Source organism: Leptidea sinapis, chromosome 44, assembly GCF_905404315.1.
Source record: "Leptidea sinapis chromosome 44, ilLepSina1.1, whole genome shotgun sequence".
NCBI classification, from domain to species: domain Eukaryota; kingdom Metazoa; phylum Arthropoda; class Insecta; order Lepidoptera; family Pieridae; genus Leptidea; species Leptidea sinapis.
The window spans coordinates 8,443,915-8,466,189 of NC_066308.1; the positions used below are offsets into that span (position 1 = coordinate 8,443,915).

The 22,275-nt window shown below is 33.8% G+C and overlaps 2 protein-coding genes across 3 annotated transcripts; one reads left to right on the forward strand and one right to left on the reverse strand.

The window, feature by feature from the left end:
• The first annotated feature begins 2,176 nt into the window (after positions 1 to 2,176).
• LOC126977248 (crossover junction endonuclease MUS81) lies at positions 2,177 to 9,137 on the forward strand. 2 transcript variants are annotated; one of them, XM_050825984.1, is made up of 4 exons: positions 2,177 to 3,318; positions 3,687 to 3,901; positions 3,985 to 4,098; positions 8,733 to 8,764. In XM_050825984.1, the coding sequence occupies exons 1-3, from the start codon at positions 2,447 to 2,449 to the stop codon at positions 3,993 to 3,995; spliced, it is 1,098 nt and encodes a 365-aa protein (XP_050681941.1). In that variant the 5' UTR covers positions 2,177 to 2,446; the 3' UTR covers positions 3,996 to 4,098; positions 8,733 to 8,764. The 2 variants fall into 2 exon arrangements, with proteins under 2 accessions (XP_050681941.1, XP_050681939.1); XM_050825982.1 differs by having other exon boundaries at positions 3,687 to 4,098; positions 8,733 to 9,137.
• A 1,369-nt stretch (positions 9,138 to 10,506) lies between these two features.
• On the reverse strand, positions 10,507 to 20,785 carry LOC126977310 (porimin). Its single transcript, XM_050826085.1, has 3 exons — positions 20,581 to 20,785; positions 12,216 to 12,654; positions 10,507 to 11,321 (listed from the first exon to the last, which is right to left on the reverse strand). Exons 1-3 carry the CDS (start codon positions 20,648 to 20,650, stop codon positions 11,204 to 11,206), a joined length of 627 nt encoding a protein of 208 aa, XP_050682042.1. The 5' UTR covers positions 20,651 to 20,785; the 3' UTR covers positions 10,507 to 11,203.
• Between the last annotated feature and the right edge of the window lie 1,490 nt (positions 20,786 to 22,275).

Sequence of the window (22,275 nt, forward strand, 5' to 3'; positions counted from 1 at the left end):
ACTGAATGCATACTCAAAATAATTAAAAAAATTGAAAAATGATGGATTTTCGTAAAATAATGCCTAATTCAATAAAATTCCAACATAAAAACAACATTTTCCAATCTACGCTTAAGAGAATATAAATTCTCTTTAAGTTGATTCAACATTTAGGTACCAATAATATTAATTAAGTCATCTTTTCGTGCATTCATTCATTGGTAGGCATTATATTTATTATTATGACCAGAATATGGTATCCATCCTTTTGATAGTTTTATTGCAGGTTTCGTTCAGTTGCAGAGTAGTGAAAATATACGTCAACTACCACTGCAGAATTGCCCTACTGGTAAGTATGCAAATATGCTATTTATGCTATGCTAAATATGCTGTTATATTGGGTTTAAAGTTTAAACGATGTTCAATCCCACGTGAATGAACGTTCTTTTTTGTTATTTGGTTGAGTTCTCGTGACAGGTTTCGTCATGCTCGCCTAAATGTCACTGCTTGTGGCGGCGGCGTGGGGCGGTCCTTACCCTTGCCTTAAATATGGTCGAGAGGCGATAGCTGGTCCATGCGCAATGCTCGTGAACGGGCGCTACTTGTGGTGGCTGGATGATCCTGTTACCAGAAACTCTGCTTCATGCTTTTAAAATTAAAGCTATTATATTTTTATAACCACAAAGAAAATGCTCTCGTGATACCTACCTTTTGTGGATTGATGCATCTACAGTACTCTTGTGTTTTAAATTACTAATTTACATTCTCTTATTTTTACTTACTTGTAAAAGGCATTAAGTATTTGACGTTTGAGAATATTTGTTGCATCAATTTACATATATTGTAACTGAAATGATTTGTAAGACGATGAAGCTGTAAATTTAAAGGGCAATGAAAAGTGGCAATGAGTTTCTTGCCACTTCTTCTCATTAAAGCTTTTCCGCAGAGGTGTTAAATGAAAAAAAAGAAGAAAACCATTGATATTCAAAAGTGTCATTTCCTTGATCTATATATGAATTAATTGATTTGAATTGAAATGTATTATGATTTTAACCAACAAAAATATCTATAATTAATTATTGTCATTGGTGTAGGATTGAGCATGTCATTGCAGTTGTTCCTATAAAATTATTAATAAGCAAATAATATGCCTAATTAACAAAATATACACTGACGAGATTTTCAAATGGTACAAAATATGTTTTTAAGAACTATACAGCCATGCAACATCTGATCGTAAATCTTTTTTGTGGAAAAGGAGGACAAACGATCCTACGGGTCTCTTGGTGTTAAGTGATCACCACCGCCCACATTTTCTTGCAACACCAGAGGAATCACAGGAGCGTTTTACGTATACGCACTTTTTTTGAAGGTACCCATGTCATATCGTCCCGGAAGCACCGCACAAGGAAGCTCATTCCAGCTTTGGAACGTGGAAGAAACATCTTTGAAAAACCGCACTGTGGTGGACTGCCACACATCCAGATAGTGGGTATGATATCCTAATATGTAGCGTGTCGTGCGAAGGTGGAATTCGATGGCAGGAATCAGGTGAAACAGCCCTTCGGAACACTCCCCGTGATAAATGAATCGTAATCGTAGAAGACAAACAATGAAGTGAAATATCCACGCAGCGCCAAGTGATCCAGCCGTTCACAGAGCACTGGGGCCTCGACAGTTCGAGCTGCTCTGCGTTGCAAGCGGTCTCATGGATCGAGCTGATAGTGGGGTGCACCAGACCAGAGATGCCAACAATACTCCATATGAGGCAGGACCTGCGTTTTGTAGAGCGCTAGAATTTGGGCCGGCATGAAGTATTGCCGTGCTCTATTAATAACACCCAGCTTCTTCGAACCCAACTTGCCTTTGCCCTGTTGTCGAAGAGTGATGATACGACAAATGGTTTTTTTTAGTAGTAAACGCGCAAACTTGAGTCTGAGTCTATATTATGTATGGTCATAGCTTCGGCTTCTGAAATTGTTGCACCGCTGAATTTTTAATATTAAAAGACTTGGCTTTGGCCTATAAAATATTTATGCTTGCCATAAATATATGCGCTAAACTTTAAAGCCAACGCTAAAGACTTGGCTGTATGGGCTTGCACTCTTTGCCTATCATAATGTTAGACGAAGCAACTGTTAAATACTTTGTTTGTTTGTATTTTGTAATCTACTTGTATTCGTATGAGTATGACGTATCGTTTCAAATTTCATCCCTAGTTTGTTTTTGAAAATAATTCTGCGAATCGAGTATGAAAAATGATTGAAATACTCTTCTTTTATTGTATCTTGGTTGGAGCTGATAGTCTTGCTACCAATGTTCTAAATAATTAAAACAAACAAAATTGAAAATATATTTTTTAACTTTTTAAAGTGATGAAATGTTTGGATGAAAATATAAATTAAGATTTATTTTACATGGTCTGAACTCGCACTTTTTTAGAATTTTTTCAAACAAGCTTAACAAAATGTTTAATTTAAATGGTAAAAGGATAACATTCAAAAGAAAGCGACCAAATCCGTTATTCGAGGATTTTTTAGAAAAATTATATGCAGAAGCGAAGGCAAAAAGGAGTAAACACGAGCAAGTCTTGAAAGAAGCGCTTGAATCTCTTACTAAATATCCTTTACCTTTGAAATCTGGCGCTGAATGTGCAATTCTTAAAGGTTTTAATAAGAAACTATGTGTTTTTCTTGATACATGTATGTCTAATCGTAATGTTAAAAAAAGCCATATACATTTAAGTTTATCAGCAGACGATATCGAAGTGGCGAGCAGCTCTAATAATCAAGTGTTGAATATGGTACCAGAACCTGTACGACGAGAAGCACATACATCTCCAAACAAAATGTACAAACCTGGCTTTAAAACTGGAGGCTATGCAATTTTACTTGGGTTATTGGAACATTCTAAAAAGTCAACTTCATCAATAAGTAAAGATGAATTAATAATAATTGCGCAGAAATATTGTGAAGATATTGTACAAAGAACAGGTAGATATTCTCCCTGGTCCAATATGGGTAGGCTAGTTGAAAAAGGTTTGGTATGTCGAAATAGAAGCAAAAAGACTTTATATAGCTTAACTGAACAAGGCCTTAAACTAGCCAATGAGTTATGGAAAGAAAACATAAATCAACCTCTAGTTAATGATATTATTTTTAATGATATAGATAATGTTTTGAATAGAGAAACAGAAATAATTGTTAATAGTGAAGTACCACAGAGTATTGCTAAAGGATGTGAGACAAATGCTGTGTCTGTACTAAATAATGAATTAATAGATATGCCACCTGGATCATATGATGTTGTCTTATTAATAGATAAAAATGAAAACAGTGGGTAAGTAACTGTTTCTTTTAGATTGATTTGAGAATTAAGTGCCTTGTCTAGAACTTGTATATTTGGTATGTTTATGCTTTATTATTATTATCACAAATGATGTTACATACAATATAAGTAAAAAAGTATTTTTTTCATAATATTTTAGATTATATACAAATAATATTATTTCCTACAATTAACATAACTACTCAACTGTGTACTAACCTTCTAAAATCTAGCCTAGCAGTCAAACATCCATAAATTTTAGTAGAAATTAAATCTGTATTTTACTAATGGAATATAATAAAATCATTAATGATGAAATTTATAAATAATTGCATACTTATTTCACCCTTTATTATTATATTGTTTCTTATTATTAATAGGAGCTCAAGAAAGCCTGACCCTTTCTTAGTCTATCCAGGATTAAAATATGAATCAAGAAGTTTAAAAGTTGGTGACTTTACCTGGATAGCAAAACACAAAACAAGAGATTGGGAGCTTGTTTTACCGTACATAGCCGAGAGGAAAAGGATGGATGATTTGGCAGCAAGTATAAAGGATGGAAGATTTCATGAGCAAAAATTTAGACTGAGAAAATGTGGGTTGAGTAATGTTATTTATTTAGTTGAGTCATATGATAAGAATAAGCATGTTGGTTTGCCTATGCCATCATTGTTGCAGGCTCTAGCTAACACAAGGATACAGGATGGCTTTAAAGTTTTCATGACTGACTCTCTTGGAAAATCAGTACGGTTTTTAGCTATGATGACGAAAAGGATTGAAGTTGAATGTAAGGTGTGTATTGCATATTTATTATATCATACAATATTTTCTCAACATAATTGTATTCATCCTTGTTTGTTAAGATTAAACCCAAAGTATGTCCTTTGTTTTCTTCTCGTTTGGAGGTCAGGAAATCAAGGATTATACAATACTAGCGGACCCGACAGACATTGTTCTGTTATAAAAAAACTCTCGCCGATGGAATTTCGTAAAATCCATTCTTAGCTGACCTCTACTCTACGAAAGGAATATTCTTATAAAATTTCAAGTCGCTACGCCTTATGGTTCCAGAGATATCATGATGAGTGACTATATATGTGGAAATCTCTTATATATAGTTATATTTTATGAGAGTCCTCAATGTAATTGGAGCTTAGTATAAAATTACTGTACTGGTTACTCTAGATTAGTTTTTATTTATTTATTATATTGATGGACATTATCGAAATAGCATGGCAGTGCCACTTACACTAATTAGTTGAAACACAAAAAGGAAAATGACAAACCAAAAAGGAATATTAAAGAATAGTTGAATAAATTATACAATTTCAATGCTCTCTGCATACCTTAGTATTTCAGAAACTAGGGAAGTCCACCGATCATTATATGGGTCCCAATGAGCATGCTTGTCCAAGAGTGTGTTGAAAGATGCTAATGAATGTGGTATAGGTGCCATGACTCGGGCAACTGTGTGAAGAATTGGGACCACTAAAAGTTCGTGGGCGAAGATTGTTACATTTAGGGACACTCCTCATAAAATTCGACACATAAATGCACATGAAACCTAAAAAACTTAAGAGAAATTTGGTTGGATACATGAAAGGATCCATAGCAACATTTGTGCAGATATCTTAGGAAGGCCTCCTGCCCTTTTCTAATAATAGTCCATACTTTTTCTCATAAGGATCCCAGACACAGGTTCTTGTTCCCAGTTTGCTTCGGACGAGGGCATAATATAGTAAGCATATAACAAATGGACTATGGAACTCTCGAGAGTTTCGCAGTACGAATCCTAATCTTGGAGTGGTGGGGTGTCAAAAATTACGCCCAGATCTCTAACCTTCACTACTCTGGGGATAAAAATACGTGGGCGGCACTGAAAATTTCGGGAATCAAGGAAGTGACACAACTATTTAAAAATGTATTTATTGCTTTTCGAAGTATTCTCCGCGAAATTTAACACATTATTCCATACGATGGAACCAATCATTGAAGCAACCATTCCATTCGGAAGTTGGGGTCTCCAAAATGACCGTTTTGTAGGCGTCCATAGCTTCTTCAGGTGATGAAAATCTTTGACCACGCAATTTATTCTTTATTTTAGGGAAATTATAGAAATCATTAGGGCTTAAGTCGGGGCTGTACGGCGGATGGTCTAATAATTCTATGTTTTCTTGCTTTAAAAACTCTTTTGTTCTGTGCGCGGTGTGAGAACTCGCATTGTCGTGATGGAGGATGATGCGGCGGTTGCAGTTCTCTTTACGGAGATCAGAAACGACCTGTGGCAAACAAATGCTAGCATACCATTCTGCATTAACTGTTCTTTGTGAGGAATAGTCGCAACATGGCCGGTTTTGGAGACAAACGTGGCCACCATTTTTTTTGAAACACTCCGTGAACGAACAATTTTTGTTGGCTTTAACTCATTTTCTAACACCCAAACTCGTGACTGGTTTTTTGTTTCGGGTTCGTACGCGTATATCCAGGATTCGTCACCTGATACGATGTTGTATACAGCATTTGAGGATCCTGCGTGGAACCTTTCGAGAGTTCTGACGCACCAAGTAACGCGAGCCGCTTTTTGCTCTTCACAGAGCAAATGCGGTATCCATCGGGAAAACAACTTTTTTACACCTAATTGTTCATGCAAGATTATTTGTATTTGACTCATGCCAATGTCTAAAGTTGCCTGAATTTCGCGGTATGTCACATGTCGATCTTCCTCAATCAGCTTACGCACAGCATCAACGTTTTCTTTGGTGACTGCAGTTTGTGGACGACCTTGACGGGGATCATCACTGAGCTTGAGACGTCCACGTTGAAATTCAGCAAACCAGCGATAAATTGTGGTTTTGGATGGGGCTTCATCACCAAATGCAGAAATCGTCCGGTCAACACACTGTTTTTGTGTTAAACCACTTCGAAAGTCATAATAAATCATCGCTCTAGAATTTTCTCGAGTCAATTCCATTTTCGCAACGACTAAACAAGTTTGACAAGACCTTGCGACAAGACCGAGTATCTTTTTTAAATAAATAAATGGTATTCGATTTTTAAAACCAAGGAGTTTTCAATTAAAAAGATTTTAATATGACAGGAACAGTGGAAATATTCCATTCCCGATACTTTTAGTGCAGCCTATGTGCATCCATCTTGTACTCATATATCAAAGGACGTCGAACTCTACCAAAGGTCATGACTGAACATTTTTCACGATTTAATTCCATTTTGTTCGTTTCACTCCAGTTACATACAGCTGTTAGATCGCGTTGCAACTTGAGGTAATCTGCAACAGAAGTAATTTTGAAGACAAGCTTTAGGTCATCGGCATACAATAGAGATTTTGCATATTTAATAGATTCCTGAAAATCGTTTACCATGATTAGGAAGAACAGGGGTCCTATAATAGAGCCCTGACTTATACCGGATCGCACGAATTGCTGACTTATAATAAAAGGTGCTTGATCGTTAGAACATTCTAGTTTATAAAATATGTACACCATTGGATGGCTTTAACAAAAGAAGTTTAGGTGTGTAAGCCGATTCGTCCGTCAAATTATCCAAGAATTAGAGGCATGGTTTTTTGAGGTTAACAAACCTCTGTATTGCCTCTTTTGCATAAATCCGGTAAAATAATAATGCTTGAAAAATTGGTGTCCCATAATTAAACTGAACTGCAGAATACATTGAAACATGCCTTATCATGTTGTACTGACTTAGAAATGAGGGGATTTTAGGAGGGGAAATATAAAGATAGGGTAAATGCTTTGATGAAAAAATATATTTAACATCAGAAAAATAAAAATGTTTGAACTTTTCAATGCAAAACGGCAATCTTTTAATTATATATAAAAATTTCGTAGAACGTTGTTTGTCCGCGATGAACTCCTAAACTACTGAACCGATTTTAAACAAATTTTGCACACTGTGTGTACTTAGTTTGATCCAAATTGAAGGATAGGATACTTGTTATTTCGATTCGCTGTCCTTCATATTTTTTAAATTTACAATTTTATTTCTGAACGAATAATTATATGAGATAATTTTTTTGACTTACAGTTTGACAGTTTTGCGACATTATTACATTTAAAAAAAAAGGGAAAATTAAAACAATTATTGTAAAGATTCAACTTCTACAAACATCGTAATTAACAAAAAAATATTTTTAATGTTGATACGAAATTTTGTATATAGTACTTATACTCGTATGCATTTGATTAGTTAAGTCAAACGAAGCGAACTGGTCACCAGTTTCATATAAAACAAAAAAGCAATTTCGGACATAACGCCTATGTTATGTCCTGTTCTTTAATTACCGGAACTTTGAGAGACACGACTCACCCAGTTTGTTTGAGCAGGATGTGTTTGCCTGTCTTCGCATCCAAATCTGTATAATAGGCTGCATTTAGGAGAATAATGCCGGCTAGATGCCCATGCAAATTGCAGTGACCAGAGTGGAAAACCGTGAGGCTTTCATAGTCTTGTCCTGCGCAAGTTGGTGAAATAGCGAGGGACACTTACAATAATAACTAAACCCAAGACCATCTTAGCTCGTCTAACCTAGATAATGAAATCCAGTGGCTACTTCCTGGTATTTCCTTATTCAACTTTAACATTTTTTTGTCCTTATCACTTTTTTATACCCCGTGTGTGGTCTTGATCACCTTCGATGGTAAGTGATCCGGCACCAATCGTATCGACCTCGAAACACCATGTAATGAAGTTTATCTTTCAATTTGGTTTTATGCAGACGAAAGTTCGGTCTCTCCTAAGCCTCATTGTAGAGAAACACCAAATGGTGTAGAATGTGGATTATATGTAAGTTTAGGGCGTAATAGTACCTACTATAGTAGAATTCGGCGGCAGGAATCACATCAAACAGCTGTTCGCAACAATCTCCGTGATACTTGCGTCTATATCTCTTAAAACTCGAGCTCTCCGGTGTACATGATCTAATGGTTCGGGATGATATTGAGGAGTACTAAACCATAAATGAGAGCAATACTCCATACGTGGCCGGGGTACGTGCCTAGAAATAAATTCATGCTCTATTGACGCCCAATTTTGAGTAGAGATCTTTATTTTACCCCATTCCTATACAAGAGGGGTGCAAGTTTCTCCGGGCAGTGGTCGATGATCTCCTGAGATAGCTTTATTGTTGTAGGACATCTCCAGTAGGTACCTACTGTCGTTAACAACTGACGAAGATTTCCACCCTTACGGGTTCTATTCTAACATCGATTTAATCAAAAAGGCTTTTAAAAATTATTGGCCCAGGATCAATAGAGACACGCAGACCTTTAATTTTGAAGTTGGTTAAAAATAAGCGAGCCGCGGTTTTTTTTTTAATTGATATAATATGTCTTCTTTCTGTTTTCAGATTATTTTTGATATGTAGCGCTTTTGTAAGTTACTTTTTATTTCAGGGGAAAACCTTGAAGGGCGTTGGCGAGGAACCAATTGACGATTTACTTATGACCTTTGATTATTTCAACAAAGCTTCATTGAAAACCAAAGTGCTCAGTGTGACTGATATGTTCATAAAAATGTTACTACAGCTGAAAGGCATGTCGGTCGAGAAAGCATTAGCCATTACCAGTATTTACAAAACTCCGAAAGCACTTTTTGCCGTTTATGATTGTTGTAATGACAAAGAAGGTGGACTTCTTCTTGCCAATCTTAAATATGGATGCTTGAAACGTAATCTTGGCCCCAGTGTTAGCAAATCAGTGTATCAATTATTCACATTAATGAATGTAGATTGACGTAGTTAATTTTTATGTATATGAATCATGGAATTATATAAATATTAAATGTATTTGTACAGACTATTGTGTCATTTTCATTAAAACTTTTAAGTCAAGGTCCTTTTGACTTCTTGTACCACATATATTATGTATTTACGTCATTATTATTAAATACAAGTTCACATCAGATAGTGGTTATATTAAAAAAAAATAGAACAAGACATGGGATGTGTATAGCCTTAGATTTAAGTGCATTTTACTTCTTCTGTGTTTTTGCCGCTAAAGATGCATTTTAGGACCTACAAAACTCAAAAACGAACCTACCTACGCTATTAAACATATAGAGGAGTAGGATATCTAACTGACAGTATAGAAAATAATGACTTATTGTGTGCTATACGTACAGTCAGCGTCACTCATTGTATTCAAAAACATGGCAACACCCATCGTTGCATTATAGTACATCGATTCAGAGAAAGTGACCAAATAGATAGCATCATCCAAAGTAGTCAAATATATCGGAACATAATCAGCTACATTCAAAAAAACAAATATATCGATACACACAAATCGCCAAAATATAGAACCACAGTGTTCAAAATTATGGATACATACATACGTGAAAAATTAACTTTCGGTGTAAGGATAAAGGATTAAAATTAGATTGTCAACAAATTAACTTCATTTGATATAACATTGAATGTAAACATGAAGACAGAGCTGTTTCAGTTATTAATATTACCTAACTAACGTGGTCTGTAAATTATCTTCAGTTTTTTATTTTTGTTATTTAGGTACTTACTTTCGATTTTGAGAGTATTATATTAGTGCATTATACTATCCCCATAAACCGTAATCATGCTGAGTAATTTTGTGAAAGCAGATGGAAGTTAATACCATTCTGACCATGTACACTTCGTCAGGTGATCACCACTATCATCGTCAAATGAGATACACAATAGGCCTGCTGAATGTTCTTTTATAATACGAGTGTGGGTGTAGTTATTGATCACAAAAAAATTATAAACCACACTTTTGGCTGGCAAGAGAAAGAACGGGAGACGGTTCCGTAGTTCGTTTTAACTGTTCTTTAAATAATAGTTCAACTAATACTAAATACTTTGATTTTAGGGCTGTATTCCAGTAAATATATTTTTTTATGCAGTTATACAATAAGAACATACACCGATCAGATATTATAGAATAGATCTTATAATACTGCAAATTTTAAGAGTAAATACAATTTTTCAAAGTAGGTAATTCAGTAGTTTGTATGATATGAGGATGGTTTCGGGCAAAAACGGTTTTTCTCTCATTCTCGTCTGAGATAAAGAAGTTCGATCTGACCTTAACACTCTCTAGGAAGATTTTGTATTCCATGGTGTTTCGTTTGACCAGAATTTAAATAATAATTAATTAGGTATGTATGTCTTGCAATGAAAAAAAAAAACACTTTTCTTTAAACATTTATTAAACACAACTGTTGGATGTGACATGAGTGATCCTTTACAAAATAGTTCAGTTTAAGAGCACTTGAGGATGGAATCAATAATTGCATTAACCATTTGTTTAATAAACATGGCTAACAGTTTTTTAAATTACATAGAAACTACCAGAAAACTAAGCCAAATTAAAGTTTTATGATCATATTAATTTTTCTTATTATATAATATGCACTTATTTCTATCTAGCAAATACGAAATTTAGAAAAATAGGTACATAGTAAAGTTATCCATATTTTTTAATGAAATAAAATCGAAAATGGCACAGATCAAGATAAGAATTGCAGTCCATACATCAACATTGTTATAAATCTTTTTCAATTTTCAATATAATTTTTAAAAAAATTATTTAGTTCAACAGATCTATTTTTTACTTACAGATACATCTTCAGATCGTTTTTAGATCACACATTATATACAAATATTGCAAACGTAAAATATATTCTTAAATATAAAAACTATAAAGGAATATTCAACTACCACAAGTAACACGTATTATGCATAATAAACCCTGTTACATTTAAAAGGTGCACTTTGAAACTTAAAATTAAAAATTCGAATCTCAGAAAATAACCAAATATAAACTTATGTAACTAAAAATTGCTTGGTGCACTTACAATCTATAATATAATAACAATTATATAAATTTTAGAGAGTGTGGTAGTTTCTTTCAGTTTGGTTCTTGTAGTATTTGAAGCCCATGAAACCGATGGCAAGAAGACCCAACGATAAGATGATGCCTCCAACGAAACTAGCACCGTCAAATCTGTTAAATAATGGAATTATATTAATAAACCTATTGGATCAACAAACACAAAAACATATACTTTTTTCTGCATCATGTTTAGAATCTTTCTGCCTGGACACTTGACTTATGTGAATGAATGCAGGGGAATAATCTTTCAAAAGGGACTCATACAAAACTTACTTGGTAATAATATGTCAATTATAAGTCTGTGTAGCTTATATCCCTACTGGACAAATAAAGTGTGTTTACATTATGTATATAATTCAACAACTGCACATTCCACAAATCAAGGACTACTTACTGTGTGCAGACTATTTTGCAAACTTGAGTTAGGAACATGTAGGTTTAATAGACATTCCTGGCCCAGTGCAAGTTCATCAACTTATGTCACTACCCTCGAATTTCTTTGCAGGTGTAGGTTTCCTAACATTAAGTGTTGAATAAATATATATGTAGGTAGGCTTGTTTGGAATCCAATCCACATCTCCCGAATGAGGGAAATTGCCCCAGTTATTATTCCAAATATTTTTAAATGTGTTTCTTTTAAGCCAGACAAACAGACACCATCCAATTGTGATGACCCCATGTTCTTTGTCACTTTCCATCAAGCAAATTGTAAGGTAAATAATTGGTTATTATTAATGTAAAAATTTATAACACTATCTACTAGCACACATGTATTATATTAAATAGACAACCTACAACCAAAAAATTATGAATTCAATTAGGTCAAAAAATAACATTTATGAATATCACAGTTAAGTCTTTTATAATTTCTTAAATCTTATGTAAATCCTAAGTATGCACACAAACTTGTTTGTACTTTACATGCATTTTATAAGCATCAATTACCATTTTTAATTTAAGTTAATATCAATTTTTTGTTTTCGAGTAAATGATTAATTTTCTTACCCTCTTGATTGAAGAGCTGGTTTGGCTGCATCATCTTTAGGTTCTTTAGGCTTTGTTGGTTCAGTGGTAGAAACAGACACACTACTCTTAGGTGTGGTAACTACTGTTTCATTCTTCTTTGCTGTTGCTTCTTCAATGATGGTTGTGTTGTTGCTTTTCTCAGAAGGTTTCATTTCAGATGGGGTTTTTGTTTGTTCAGGAACCTTGTTTTCTTTAGCAGACTTATCATTTGCAGGAGTCTTATTCTCAGAATTGGTAGGTTTTGTAGTGCTGGACAGTTCTTTGGCAGCAGATTCTGTAATTGTTTCCTTTGTGGGTTGAGCATTTTCTGTGGGTTTTGGTTTAAGCTCAGTGTTATTTAAAGCTGGCTTTGGTGATTCTTCTGTGATTTTCTGTGTTTTTGCATCAGTAGTTGTAACATTCAGCGGCTTTGGAGTACCTGAAAGAAAATAATTATAAAAGCTTTAGCTTAAAGCTCATTAATCTAGTTTATAACATTAAAGTTCTAGGTGTATTTTAACCTGTCAAAACAAGCTCATTTCTTTCAACCTATCAAACCAGTGCATTGGTCATCTCATGTAATCACCTCTGCCCAGACTTGCTTGCAACATTAGTAGTTTTTGCTGTTCAAAATGGGATTTTAAATAAAAATATTGGAATTTGAGTGAAATTACTGGAGAACACTCCTAGTAACAACGGGCCGTTTCAGTTTTTGTACGCGCTTCTTTATAAGGTACCCAATGTCGTATTGTTCTGGAAACTCTGCATAAGAAAATTCATTCTCACTAGTTTGGTAGTTTGTGGCAAAAAGGTACTTGAAAACCTCACGATACTTAAGATATTGGCGTGTGGCGCGAAAGTTGAATTGGTCGGCAGTGATCAGGTCAAACAGTTCTTCGGAACAGTCTTTGTGATTAATTCCCGCGTTAGTAAGAGACCTTCATTTTACCCCATTTCGCGACCTTCTCCATAAAATACTTAATAGAAGAAAGAAGCATCTACCAGCATGTCCTGTGCATAACTGGCATATCAAATAACAATGCATGGGAGGCTCATAATTCTATGATCTAATTAATAAGTTACTCTAAAATACAAATGAAGCACTTTTCAGCGTATCAGGTTTTGTCTGGATCTTCATTATTTTCAAAACAATGATGTATCTAGGTACTCCTTAGGTAAATATTAAATTTCCCTGAGACCTTAACCTTTGTATGTATGTACGTAATTAAGAAGCACATTATACAAATCAACATCACTTTTTAGTGTAAAACTAATTTAAAAACCAACAAAAAAAAAGACAGCAGAAAGTAACTAGTTGCTAATAGCTCCATTAAAAATTAATTTAGCAAGGTTCATTAAGGAATTTTTTTTTCATAATTTCAATATTATTTGGATACCACATGGAATTTTTGGAATGTGATGAAACCACTGTCGCCAAATGATTGCTAGAAGACAACGCGTTATAACAAGCTATTTAAGAAAAATAATTTATTCATTAGTTTATTATTAAAAACAGTTTATTCATAAATATACTTACTAAGGAACAAAAATTAAATTTTGTGATGTTGGACATTCACTAAGTTGATATAAGATTGTTTACACATAGGTAATGAAAATATTATAATTCAATTATCGGCTCACTATTTTTATTTATTTATATAGAGCACGACAAGGCCATCAGTTAAAACCAAAACTAATTAACAAACAAGACAATTAAAAACATTTTTTTTTTCCGCAATTACGACTGCTGACTATAACTCAATACTTAATCCCTTTTCTGTTTTGAAGTAGACTTACGTGCCTAAGCACAGAGGTAGGTATATCTTAATATATATAAATTACGTGATACGTTGTTCGTCCGCGATGGACTCCTAAACTAATGAACGGATTTTAATGGGGATTATACTTCATGGAGTACAGTTTAGTCTAACTTGATAGATAGGATAGGTTTTTATTTCGATTTGATATTTGTTTTGTAATAATTCCAATATTTGTTTTGTATGGACATATTTTCAATGAGAGAGAATTTATTGACTTACGATTTGAAAGTTCTGCTGTGAAACAATTTAATTATAACAACAGTAAACATATTTTACGAAATAATTCTTGATGTTATGAAATTTTTTTGACAAATTCATAAGAAATCAGCATTTTATTTATAATGTACAGAACAACGTCAGTCGGGTCATATATTTGTGGATGAGACTGGGCTTTCGCGTTTCGATATGCAACGTTGGTAAATTCGACACATGAGCTGACGTTACCCGAAAATTGAGAAGCGCCATTCGTCAAAGTTTATTGATTAAGTTTTTACGTGTTCGCACACTGTATTACTTTGCTTCATAGCAATATGTTTATCATAGAATCAATATACCATTTGCTTATCTATCTATGCTATATGTATAATTACATTCAATTAATTAATAATAACCTAGCATACAATGACAATATCGTATTCTATTGCTAAACACGCACGGTAACATATACATAACGTTTTACTTGTGAAGTTTAAACTTGTACAAGTACGCCTATAACAAGTCAATATCTGTGAAAGTGAGTGTCCAGGTATGTTGGTTGGTGAACGGCTGGCATTTGGTTCTACTTTTTGGAATTGTTCAATTAATTTATGTATGCGGCAGTATTTTTGTTGCACATATTGCTATAACAGCCTTTATATTCAAATTCAAATATTTTTATTCAAAATAGGATGTGACATCACCTATTGAAAATCAAAAAAACTACCACCCATTCCAAAATGAATGCCTCAGACCTGAGAAGAATGGTTAATATCGGCAGCGTTGCCCCATAGCAATATACCATAGGACTTAAAACTATGAAAATAACTAAAGTATACTAGTCGCGCCGTATCTATGTCAGTTAATTGTCTAATCTTTTTAACCGCGTATGCTGCTGAACTAAGTCTCTTCGCCAATCCTTCAAATATATAATATTTACTATAGGCCGTCGTAGTTGTTGCACTCATGTTAGCGCGAAACCGACCACTTACGTGACAATATTGTAGGCGTCTAGTACCTACGCTACTTGATGAAACTTCGAATGTCTGTTGCCACACTCATCCAAAAACACTCAAGATTGGAAAAGTTGGAAATAAATAATTGGAACGTTTTTGTACAAGTCAGAATACGTTACAATACACTTGATTACTATGCAGGTCTAAACTTGAGTACATAACTGCTTCACTTAATTACTGAGACGTTTCTTGTCAATTAATAATGAACTATTTCTTAATAGGAGTTTAAACAAGTTGCAATGTCATCAAATTAACTAATTTTGTTCAATCTTGGCATAGATCATTACCGTAAACACCAAAAAAATTTAAGTTTGTTTGATACGCCCTTCCCATCACCTGCCACTCAGTATTCTAGATTGAAAATTCTGAACGTCATCGCAAATGCACATAAGATGTTGGACGCCCATCAAATCAAAAACACAGTAATGCTTGCATATTAATGCATAACGACATTTTGCCATAGTGGTACCGACACAGTTGTCATGCTGTGAAGAAGCCTCTAATTAGCAATTGTTGCCAAGTTGAAGTTTTATATTTACAAAATTTATATTTCCTGTGGCGTGGAGTATAATAATCTGATTCAAATTCAAATATTTTTATTCAAAATATTATGTGAAATCACTTATTGAAAGACAAAAAAATCTACCACCCATTCCAAAATGAATGCCTCAGGCCTGAGAAGAATGGGCGCAACAAACTCAGCGGGCTTTTTTTTCCATTAAAAATATGTTTTACAATTAAAGTAACATTTACAAAGTAACATTGTACAATTAAACTTATTATTTAATAGCCTGAGGGCGGTCGCTCCATTCCCAATCTGTGGTATCATTAAGAAAGTCATTTATGTTATAGTAACCTTTACCACACAAACGTTTTTTAACAATTCTTTTGAATAACGTAACACCTTTGTTTTGAACATTTTCTGGGATCTTGTTGTAAAAGCATATACATCGCCCCACAAAAGACTTACTTACTCGACTTAGCCGAGTAGTAGGCATCATCAGTTTATGTCTGTTCCTGGTGTTAACATTATGGTTATGACAGTTTCTGGCAAATTCACTTGCCTGTGCCTATGAACATACATGATGCTAATTTCTTTGATGTGTGGTGTTCTACAGACTACAAACTGGAAGTAACTACATTCCCAGTGTTTCAAGGTGTACTCTATTGTACACCAGGCAAATTAAGATGTCAAAGCTTAGCTCTTTTATGTAAAATATTATAAAATTGGAAACCCAAAAGTCCACTCCTCTTAATCTCATTTTCCACAAAATTCTAAGGTGAGGAAAAAATAATAAAATGTATGAATTGTTATACAAAAAAAAAATACACATTTGTATCTTAGTTTGTAACAATTAATAATTAAACAACTGTAAATTGAATGCTCATATTAATTGAGAAAGTCTGTAACTCTGTAGTCTTATGCATGTCTGGGCATTCATATCAACAAAAAAAATTTTTTTTTGACATGTCTAGAGTAGAGTCTTGGCTAAGATTATGTTCATATGCTTAGATAATGTATATACTTTGAGTCTCTTGCTGCTAGACAACCACTAAAAACAGATTTGATAATTTAGTGTGCAAGACAAGCTATGTCTTACTCGCCATTTAAATTGCACTTTGTGTTAGTCTGCATGCTTTTTTTTAACGTCTATCTATATGTACCTATAAATAATCTAAAGCAAAAACTTATTAAATCATCTTTATCCACTTCTTTTTATAAAAAAATATTTCACCTTAGCTCCCTTTACGAAATGAACTTGAATAAAATAACCTCCAGCACAAACCAAACATAAGATCATGATAATAAGACCAATGATGTCCGACTTAAAGTGACTTCTGGTCAAGTTTTGAAACCAGTTATGGTAATATGTACAACATTTGAAAAGATTCTGTCTAAGATATCTGTGTTAATTCCCATTGCTTGTGTTCTGTTGAAATCTATATAATAATGTATCAATATGCAGTTGAAAAAAGCTTTTACAAAATGTTGCAGGTTTTAATAAAACTTATAATTGAAAGAATATAAGATAAGCACAGTAATTTACCATAAGCAAAGTTCAATCATGTAGTTATATTAAAATACTCAATATACTATATAAGTAAACATAATAAAGTGATTGTTAATCATTGCATAAAGTCAATTTATTACCATTCACTTAAGACCATAATGTCAAGTGGTACAGTGTGAGTGACCTGATAATAGTGATAGGTTAACATCCCATGATCAGTACCTGCGTCATATTTTATCTCAAGCAGACTGGTGACAAATTGTATTACAAAGTTAATTCACTTTTAGCTATGGACATATTAAGAAAAAATACATATGATTCTGACACACACAGCCTGGGTTATATCATAGAAAAAGTAAAAAATAAAGTGGTACTATGTAGAATCTATTAATAATAATATTGCCAAATCAAAGAAATGTTATTCAAAAAGGCTATAACTTGAATCATCATTATAAATATTTAATTTATATTACTGAATCTACCATATTTATTACTAATGTTATATTTTGGTGATCACTTAACGCTAAGTGACCCGTACACTTATTTGTCCTTCTTTTCCATAGTAAAAAAATGGTAGATTTTGGTAAAATATAGAGCTTGTGAGAATATACAAGAAACTCAACAGCCATTGTTTTAAATCAATGTGTATTTTACAAGTTTTAATTTAATTTACTCAAAGCCTCGCCTAGTATCGGAATACTGGGTCTCGAAATCTCGAGCAATTGCCAATTTCGTGCTCATCTGGAAGGCAAACCTAAATTTGCTTCAAAGAAACTGGGCGTCATTAATAGAGCACGGCAATACTTCAAGCCGGCCCACATACTAGCGCTCTACAAAGCACAGGTCCGGCCACACATGGAGTATTGCTGTCATCTCTGGTCTGGCGCACCCCAGTATCAGCTCGATCCATTTGACCGCGTGCAACGCAGAGCAGCTCGAATTGTCGGGGACCCAGTGCTCTGTGAACGGCTGGATCACTTGGCGTTGCGTAGAGATGTCGCTTCATTGTGTGTCTTCTACCGCATTTATCACGGAGAGTGTTCCGAAGAGCTGTTTAACCTGATTTCTATCGCCGAATTGCACCTTCGCACGACACGCCACAAGTTAGGATATCATCCTCACCATCTGGATGTATGGCGGTCCTCCACAGTGCGGTTTTCAAGGAGCTTTCTTCCACGTACTACAAAGCTGTGGAATGAGCTTCCTTGTGCGGTGTTTCCGGGACGATACGACATGGGTACATTAAAAAAAAGCGCGTACACCTTCCTTAAAGGCCGGCAACGCTCCTGTGATTCCTCTGGTGTTGCAAGAGATTGTGGGTGGTGGTGATCACTTAACAACAGGTGACCTGTACGCTTGTTTGTCCTCCTATTCCATAAAAAAAAACTTACACAGCAAATTAGTTTGTAAGGTGGTATATTCAATATATATAATATGAATGTTCAAAGTTAAAAAACATATTAAATATCAAATATTTCATATAAAGTTAGATAAACAGTATAAATTATCATACATTGCATCAACCTTTAAAGCTTGAAATTGTTGTTTGTGTAAGGATGACTTGTCAATATGATGGTTGTGATTACTGTCATTATTAGCATTGTAAGTAGTAAAGATAGCATACTTTCATGGTGTGGAAGCTACAAATAGGAGTTGATTATGATGTGAAGTGTTAAATATTCAGTAGGTGACTTTTACAGTCACCAGCAAAAGAATTAAGTCCATCTTTAAAGCTTGACTGAGAAAATCTGGCGACAAGGAAATCCTTTAAGGGTATATTATACACTACTTAAAACAAATGTGAACCCTATTATAAAGACCTTAATGTCTGTCTGTTTCTCATTAACCATAATTATTATAGCCTATAAAATAAAAACTAAGATGCAAACTACAATGATATAAATATCAGATTTAATGCCTACTCAATCAAATTATATTTAGATGTAAACAAATAAAAGCATTATGTGAGCAAAATTTTTAAAGGAATCATGTTAAATAAAAAGGTCTAAAGTAAACCTTTTTAAGACATGTTGCTCTGCACAATAAATAGACTGTGTAAGCAACTTATTTATTAGAAAAGTGATGATAAAACAATATGAAAATGATACTTAGTTTAGGAACTTTATAGGGGTTAAATACAGTTTGAGTAGGATATAATCCATTCATCATATTATGTAAGCTGCAGTATTCCTAACCTATCTAATATGTAATCCAAATTGTGGGGCTTTGCTTGTGATTTTTATATATTTAAAATTCAATGAATTCAGAATTATGTGTCATAAAGCAAATGTACCTTAGTTCATACATATATAGGAGTACACATATAGAAGCTTCTTTCTTCACCTGAACAATAATACAGTCGAGAAGACATTAGAGCAAATTCAAAGAAGTTTATGTCTTAATATCCAAGCCCAAAGACATCCTATTCATATAGACAATGCACCTCATACAAAGTGGTATGAGGTATGATATATACACCATATACATTTCTGATTGTATCCTTTACTAAAATTTGTCAACAAGATGCAATATCTAAAGGACTTGATAGCTCACTGTGAACTACCTATTACAGATTATTGAAAAACAAGATCCTCATGGGGAGAAGTTCTGCACAACAGTATGTCTTACACCATCATCACACTTCCAACTAGGCCTAATATAATTATTGAAGTACATTTGCATTTTCTAATTAAGTTTGGCAATATTTTTAATTCATCAGATTTAGGTATAATATAAGGTACTGATTGAAGGATTATCTAAAATTACTTTGATATTAACTACTTTTAATATATGACTTCTCATCCTCAGGTGAAAACACCTTCTCTAATTAAATTTAAAAAGTTATGGGTGTACAAATCCCTAAAAAATCAATTATTAATTTAGGTACCTATTTCTCATTATTGTGTAGAAAGCTTAAATAAAAAATGGCGCATTTAAATGAAGCATCCATCCAAATAATCAAGGGGTACATAAAGTATACACGTAACTTTCTCTTGATATTCTTTGTCGAATCTCAGAGCAAAATTTCAATATATAATTCAAAATATAATAATTAGGTAGATAATGCAGTAATAAATTTGACCTATGCAGTTATTGAGTTTCTAGTTTTAATTATTCATTCCTTCACATAGAGATTAGCATCATACGGCATACCTACCAGCGTTAAGAATACTGTAAATTAACTAGTAACGGGAAAATCGAGTATTTCTTTGAAAATTATGTTGCAATAGGTGTTAGAATTACCACAGAGAACTTGTTTCAACGACATAATCGGAAATTCGAACGCAATATCATAATGGATGCCAGACAAATTTATCCTTACCTAGTTCGTTTGTTGGTTTTCCAATGCCCAGAGACACCGATAATAAACACAGGAATATTACTGCCTTCATATTTATTCTTCTGTTTAGTGTTAATAAAATCGACTAGATCTGCGCTCACAGAACACTTTTACTTCTGCGCTTCACGCTTGTCGCTGTTCTCCTGTAAAAAGAAATTTCAAGTTACGTAGCTCGAGCTGCAGTACCTATCAAAGAGTAATTAAAACACATAACACTTTACTCTAACGAGAAGAACGTCAACTTCATACTAGATAAATGCAATAACGACACTAGCGCTAGTTTGTGCCACCGGAACTAATCAGTAAAAAAAGGCGGGAGACTTTGAATAATGCTAGGATTAATTTAAAACACTTCGTTCAGTACCTCCAGTCAAATACTACGTAATAAGAGGCGGGACTGCCTCATAAAAATTGAAATTTAGTTTAGTATGAAACGTGTTTTTTTGACATAAGGTTGAAATAGTAGTTAGTAATTACAGTATGGCCGATGGTGATGACAACTTTTTGTCTGTCTATAACGATTGACGAGTGTAGAAATCTAGTTAGAGACGAGTTAGAGTGATAGTGTTCTGTGGTAAAAAAATCAACCTTAGACTATGGCAAGAAATGTACAGTGCGCTAAGAGATCTGCGGTGCTATTCTCATGATTTCAAAATCGTTGAAGTTAAGTTTCAATCCTATCCAAGTTTTGCTCTAGATTCTCAAATCATTTCCCTAGAACGTTAAACGAATCGGAGCCGCGCATCAACCACATTTGACCGACAAAATCGCTCGTAGCACTACCAATATTGTTCTAAGAAAACTTAAATATTTCTACTACTGTTAAAAGGGTTATATATACTCTAATAATTATTAATGTTTGGAGGTGTACAAACGTCAAAATTTTGCAAAATAATCATCTACCAATAGTTGACGTTCTATCTTGTTAGGAGAATACGCATTGTGCAATTTCCTTAAATTGGAACGTAACTTCATCACAGGCTTCGAATAATAACGCTCAGAACGGTAGAACTTTTATTCATAGTTCCTGTCAATATAGAAGTACCATTAGAATAAATGTGTGGGTGAGTGTAACGTACTTACATTCGCCAACATGCACAGAGGCAGCCAAATAATGTTGCAAATAATGTGAATAGACATTTCCATAATCAGTAAATTGTGATAAATAGTAGACAATAGAAATAAGAAAGAAGAAATAAAATATAAATTAAGGATATTAATAAAAACAATACGTATAATTTTTGATGCAACAATTTTTGAAGTGAAACTACTTTAGAATCGTTGTGATTTGTAACTCGATGGAACGAAAAAGCGAGACGATAGAGGCGTTGTTGGCATTTATAAAACTATTATTTTTAACTATTTCAAAAATATGGTTATCCTATCCGAGGTTCTCAAGAGTGCAGAGAACGAAATTGGTATCATTTTTGATATCCAAGATGGCCGTTTCGCATAATTATGATTTCAACAATATGGATACCGTATCCAAGGTTCTCGAGAGTGCAGATAACGAAATTAGGATCATTTTTGAAATCCAAGATGGCCGCCGCGCAAAATTATGAATTCAGCAATATGGATATGGATATTTATCTTATCCGTGGTTTTCGAGGGTGCAGAGAAAGTATGTATTTGGGATCATTTTTGAAATCTAAGATGGCCGCCGCGCAAAGAACAATG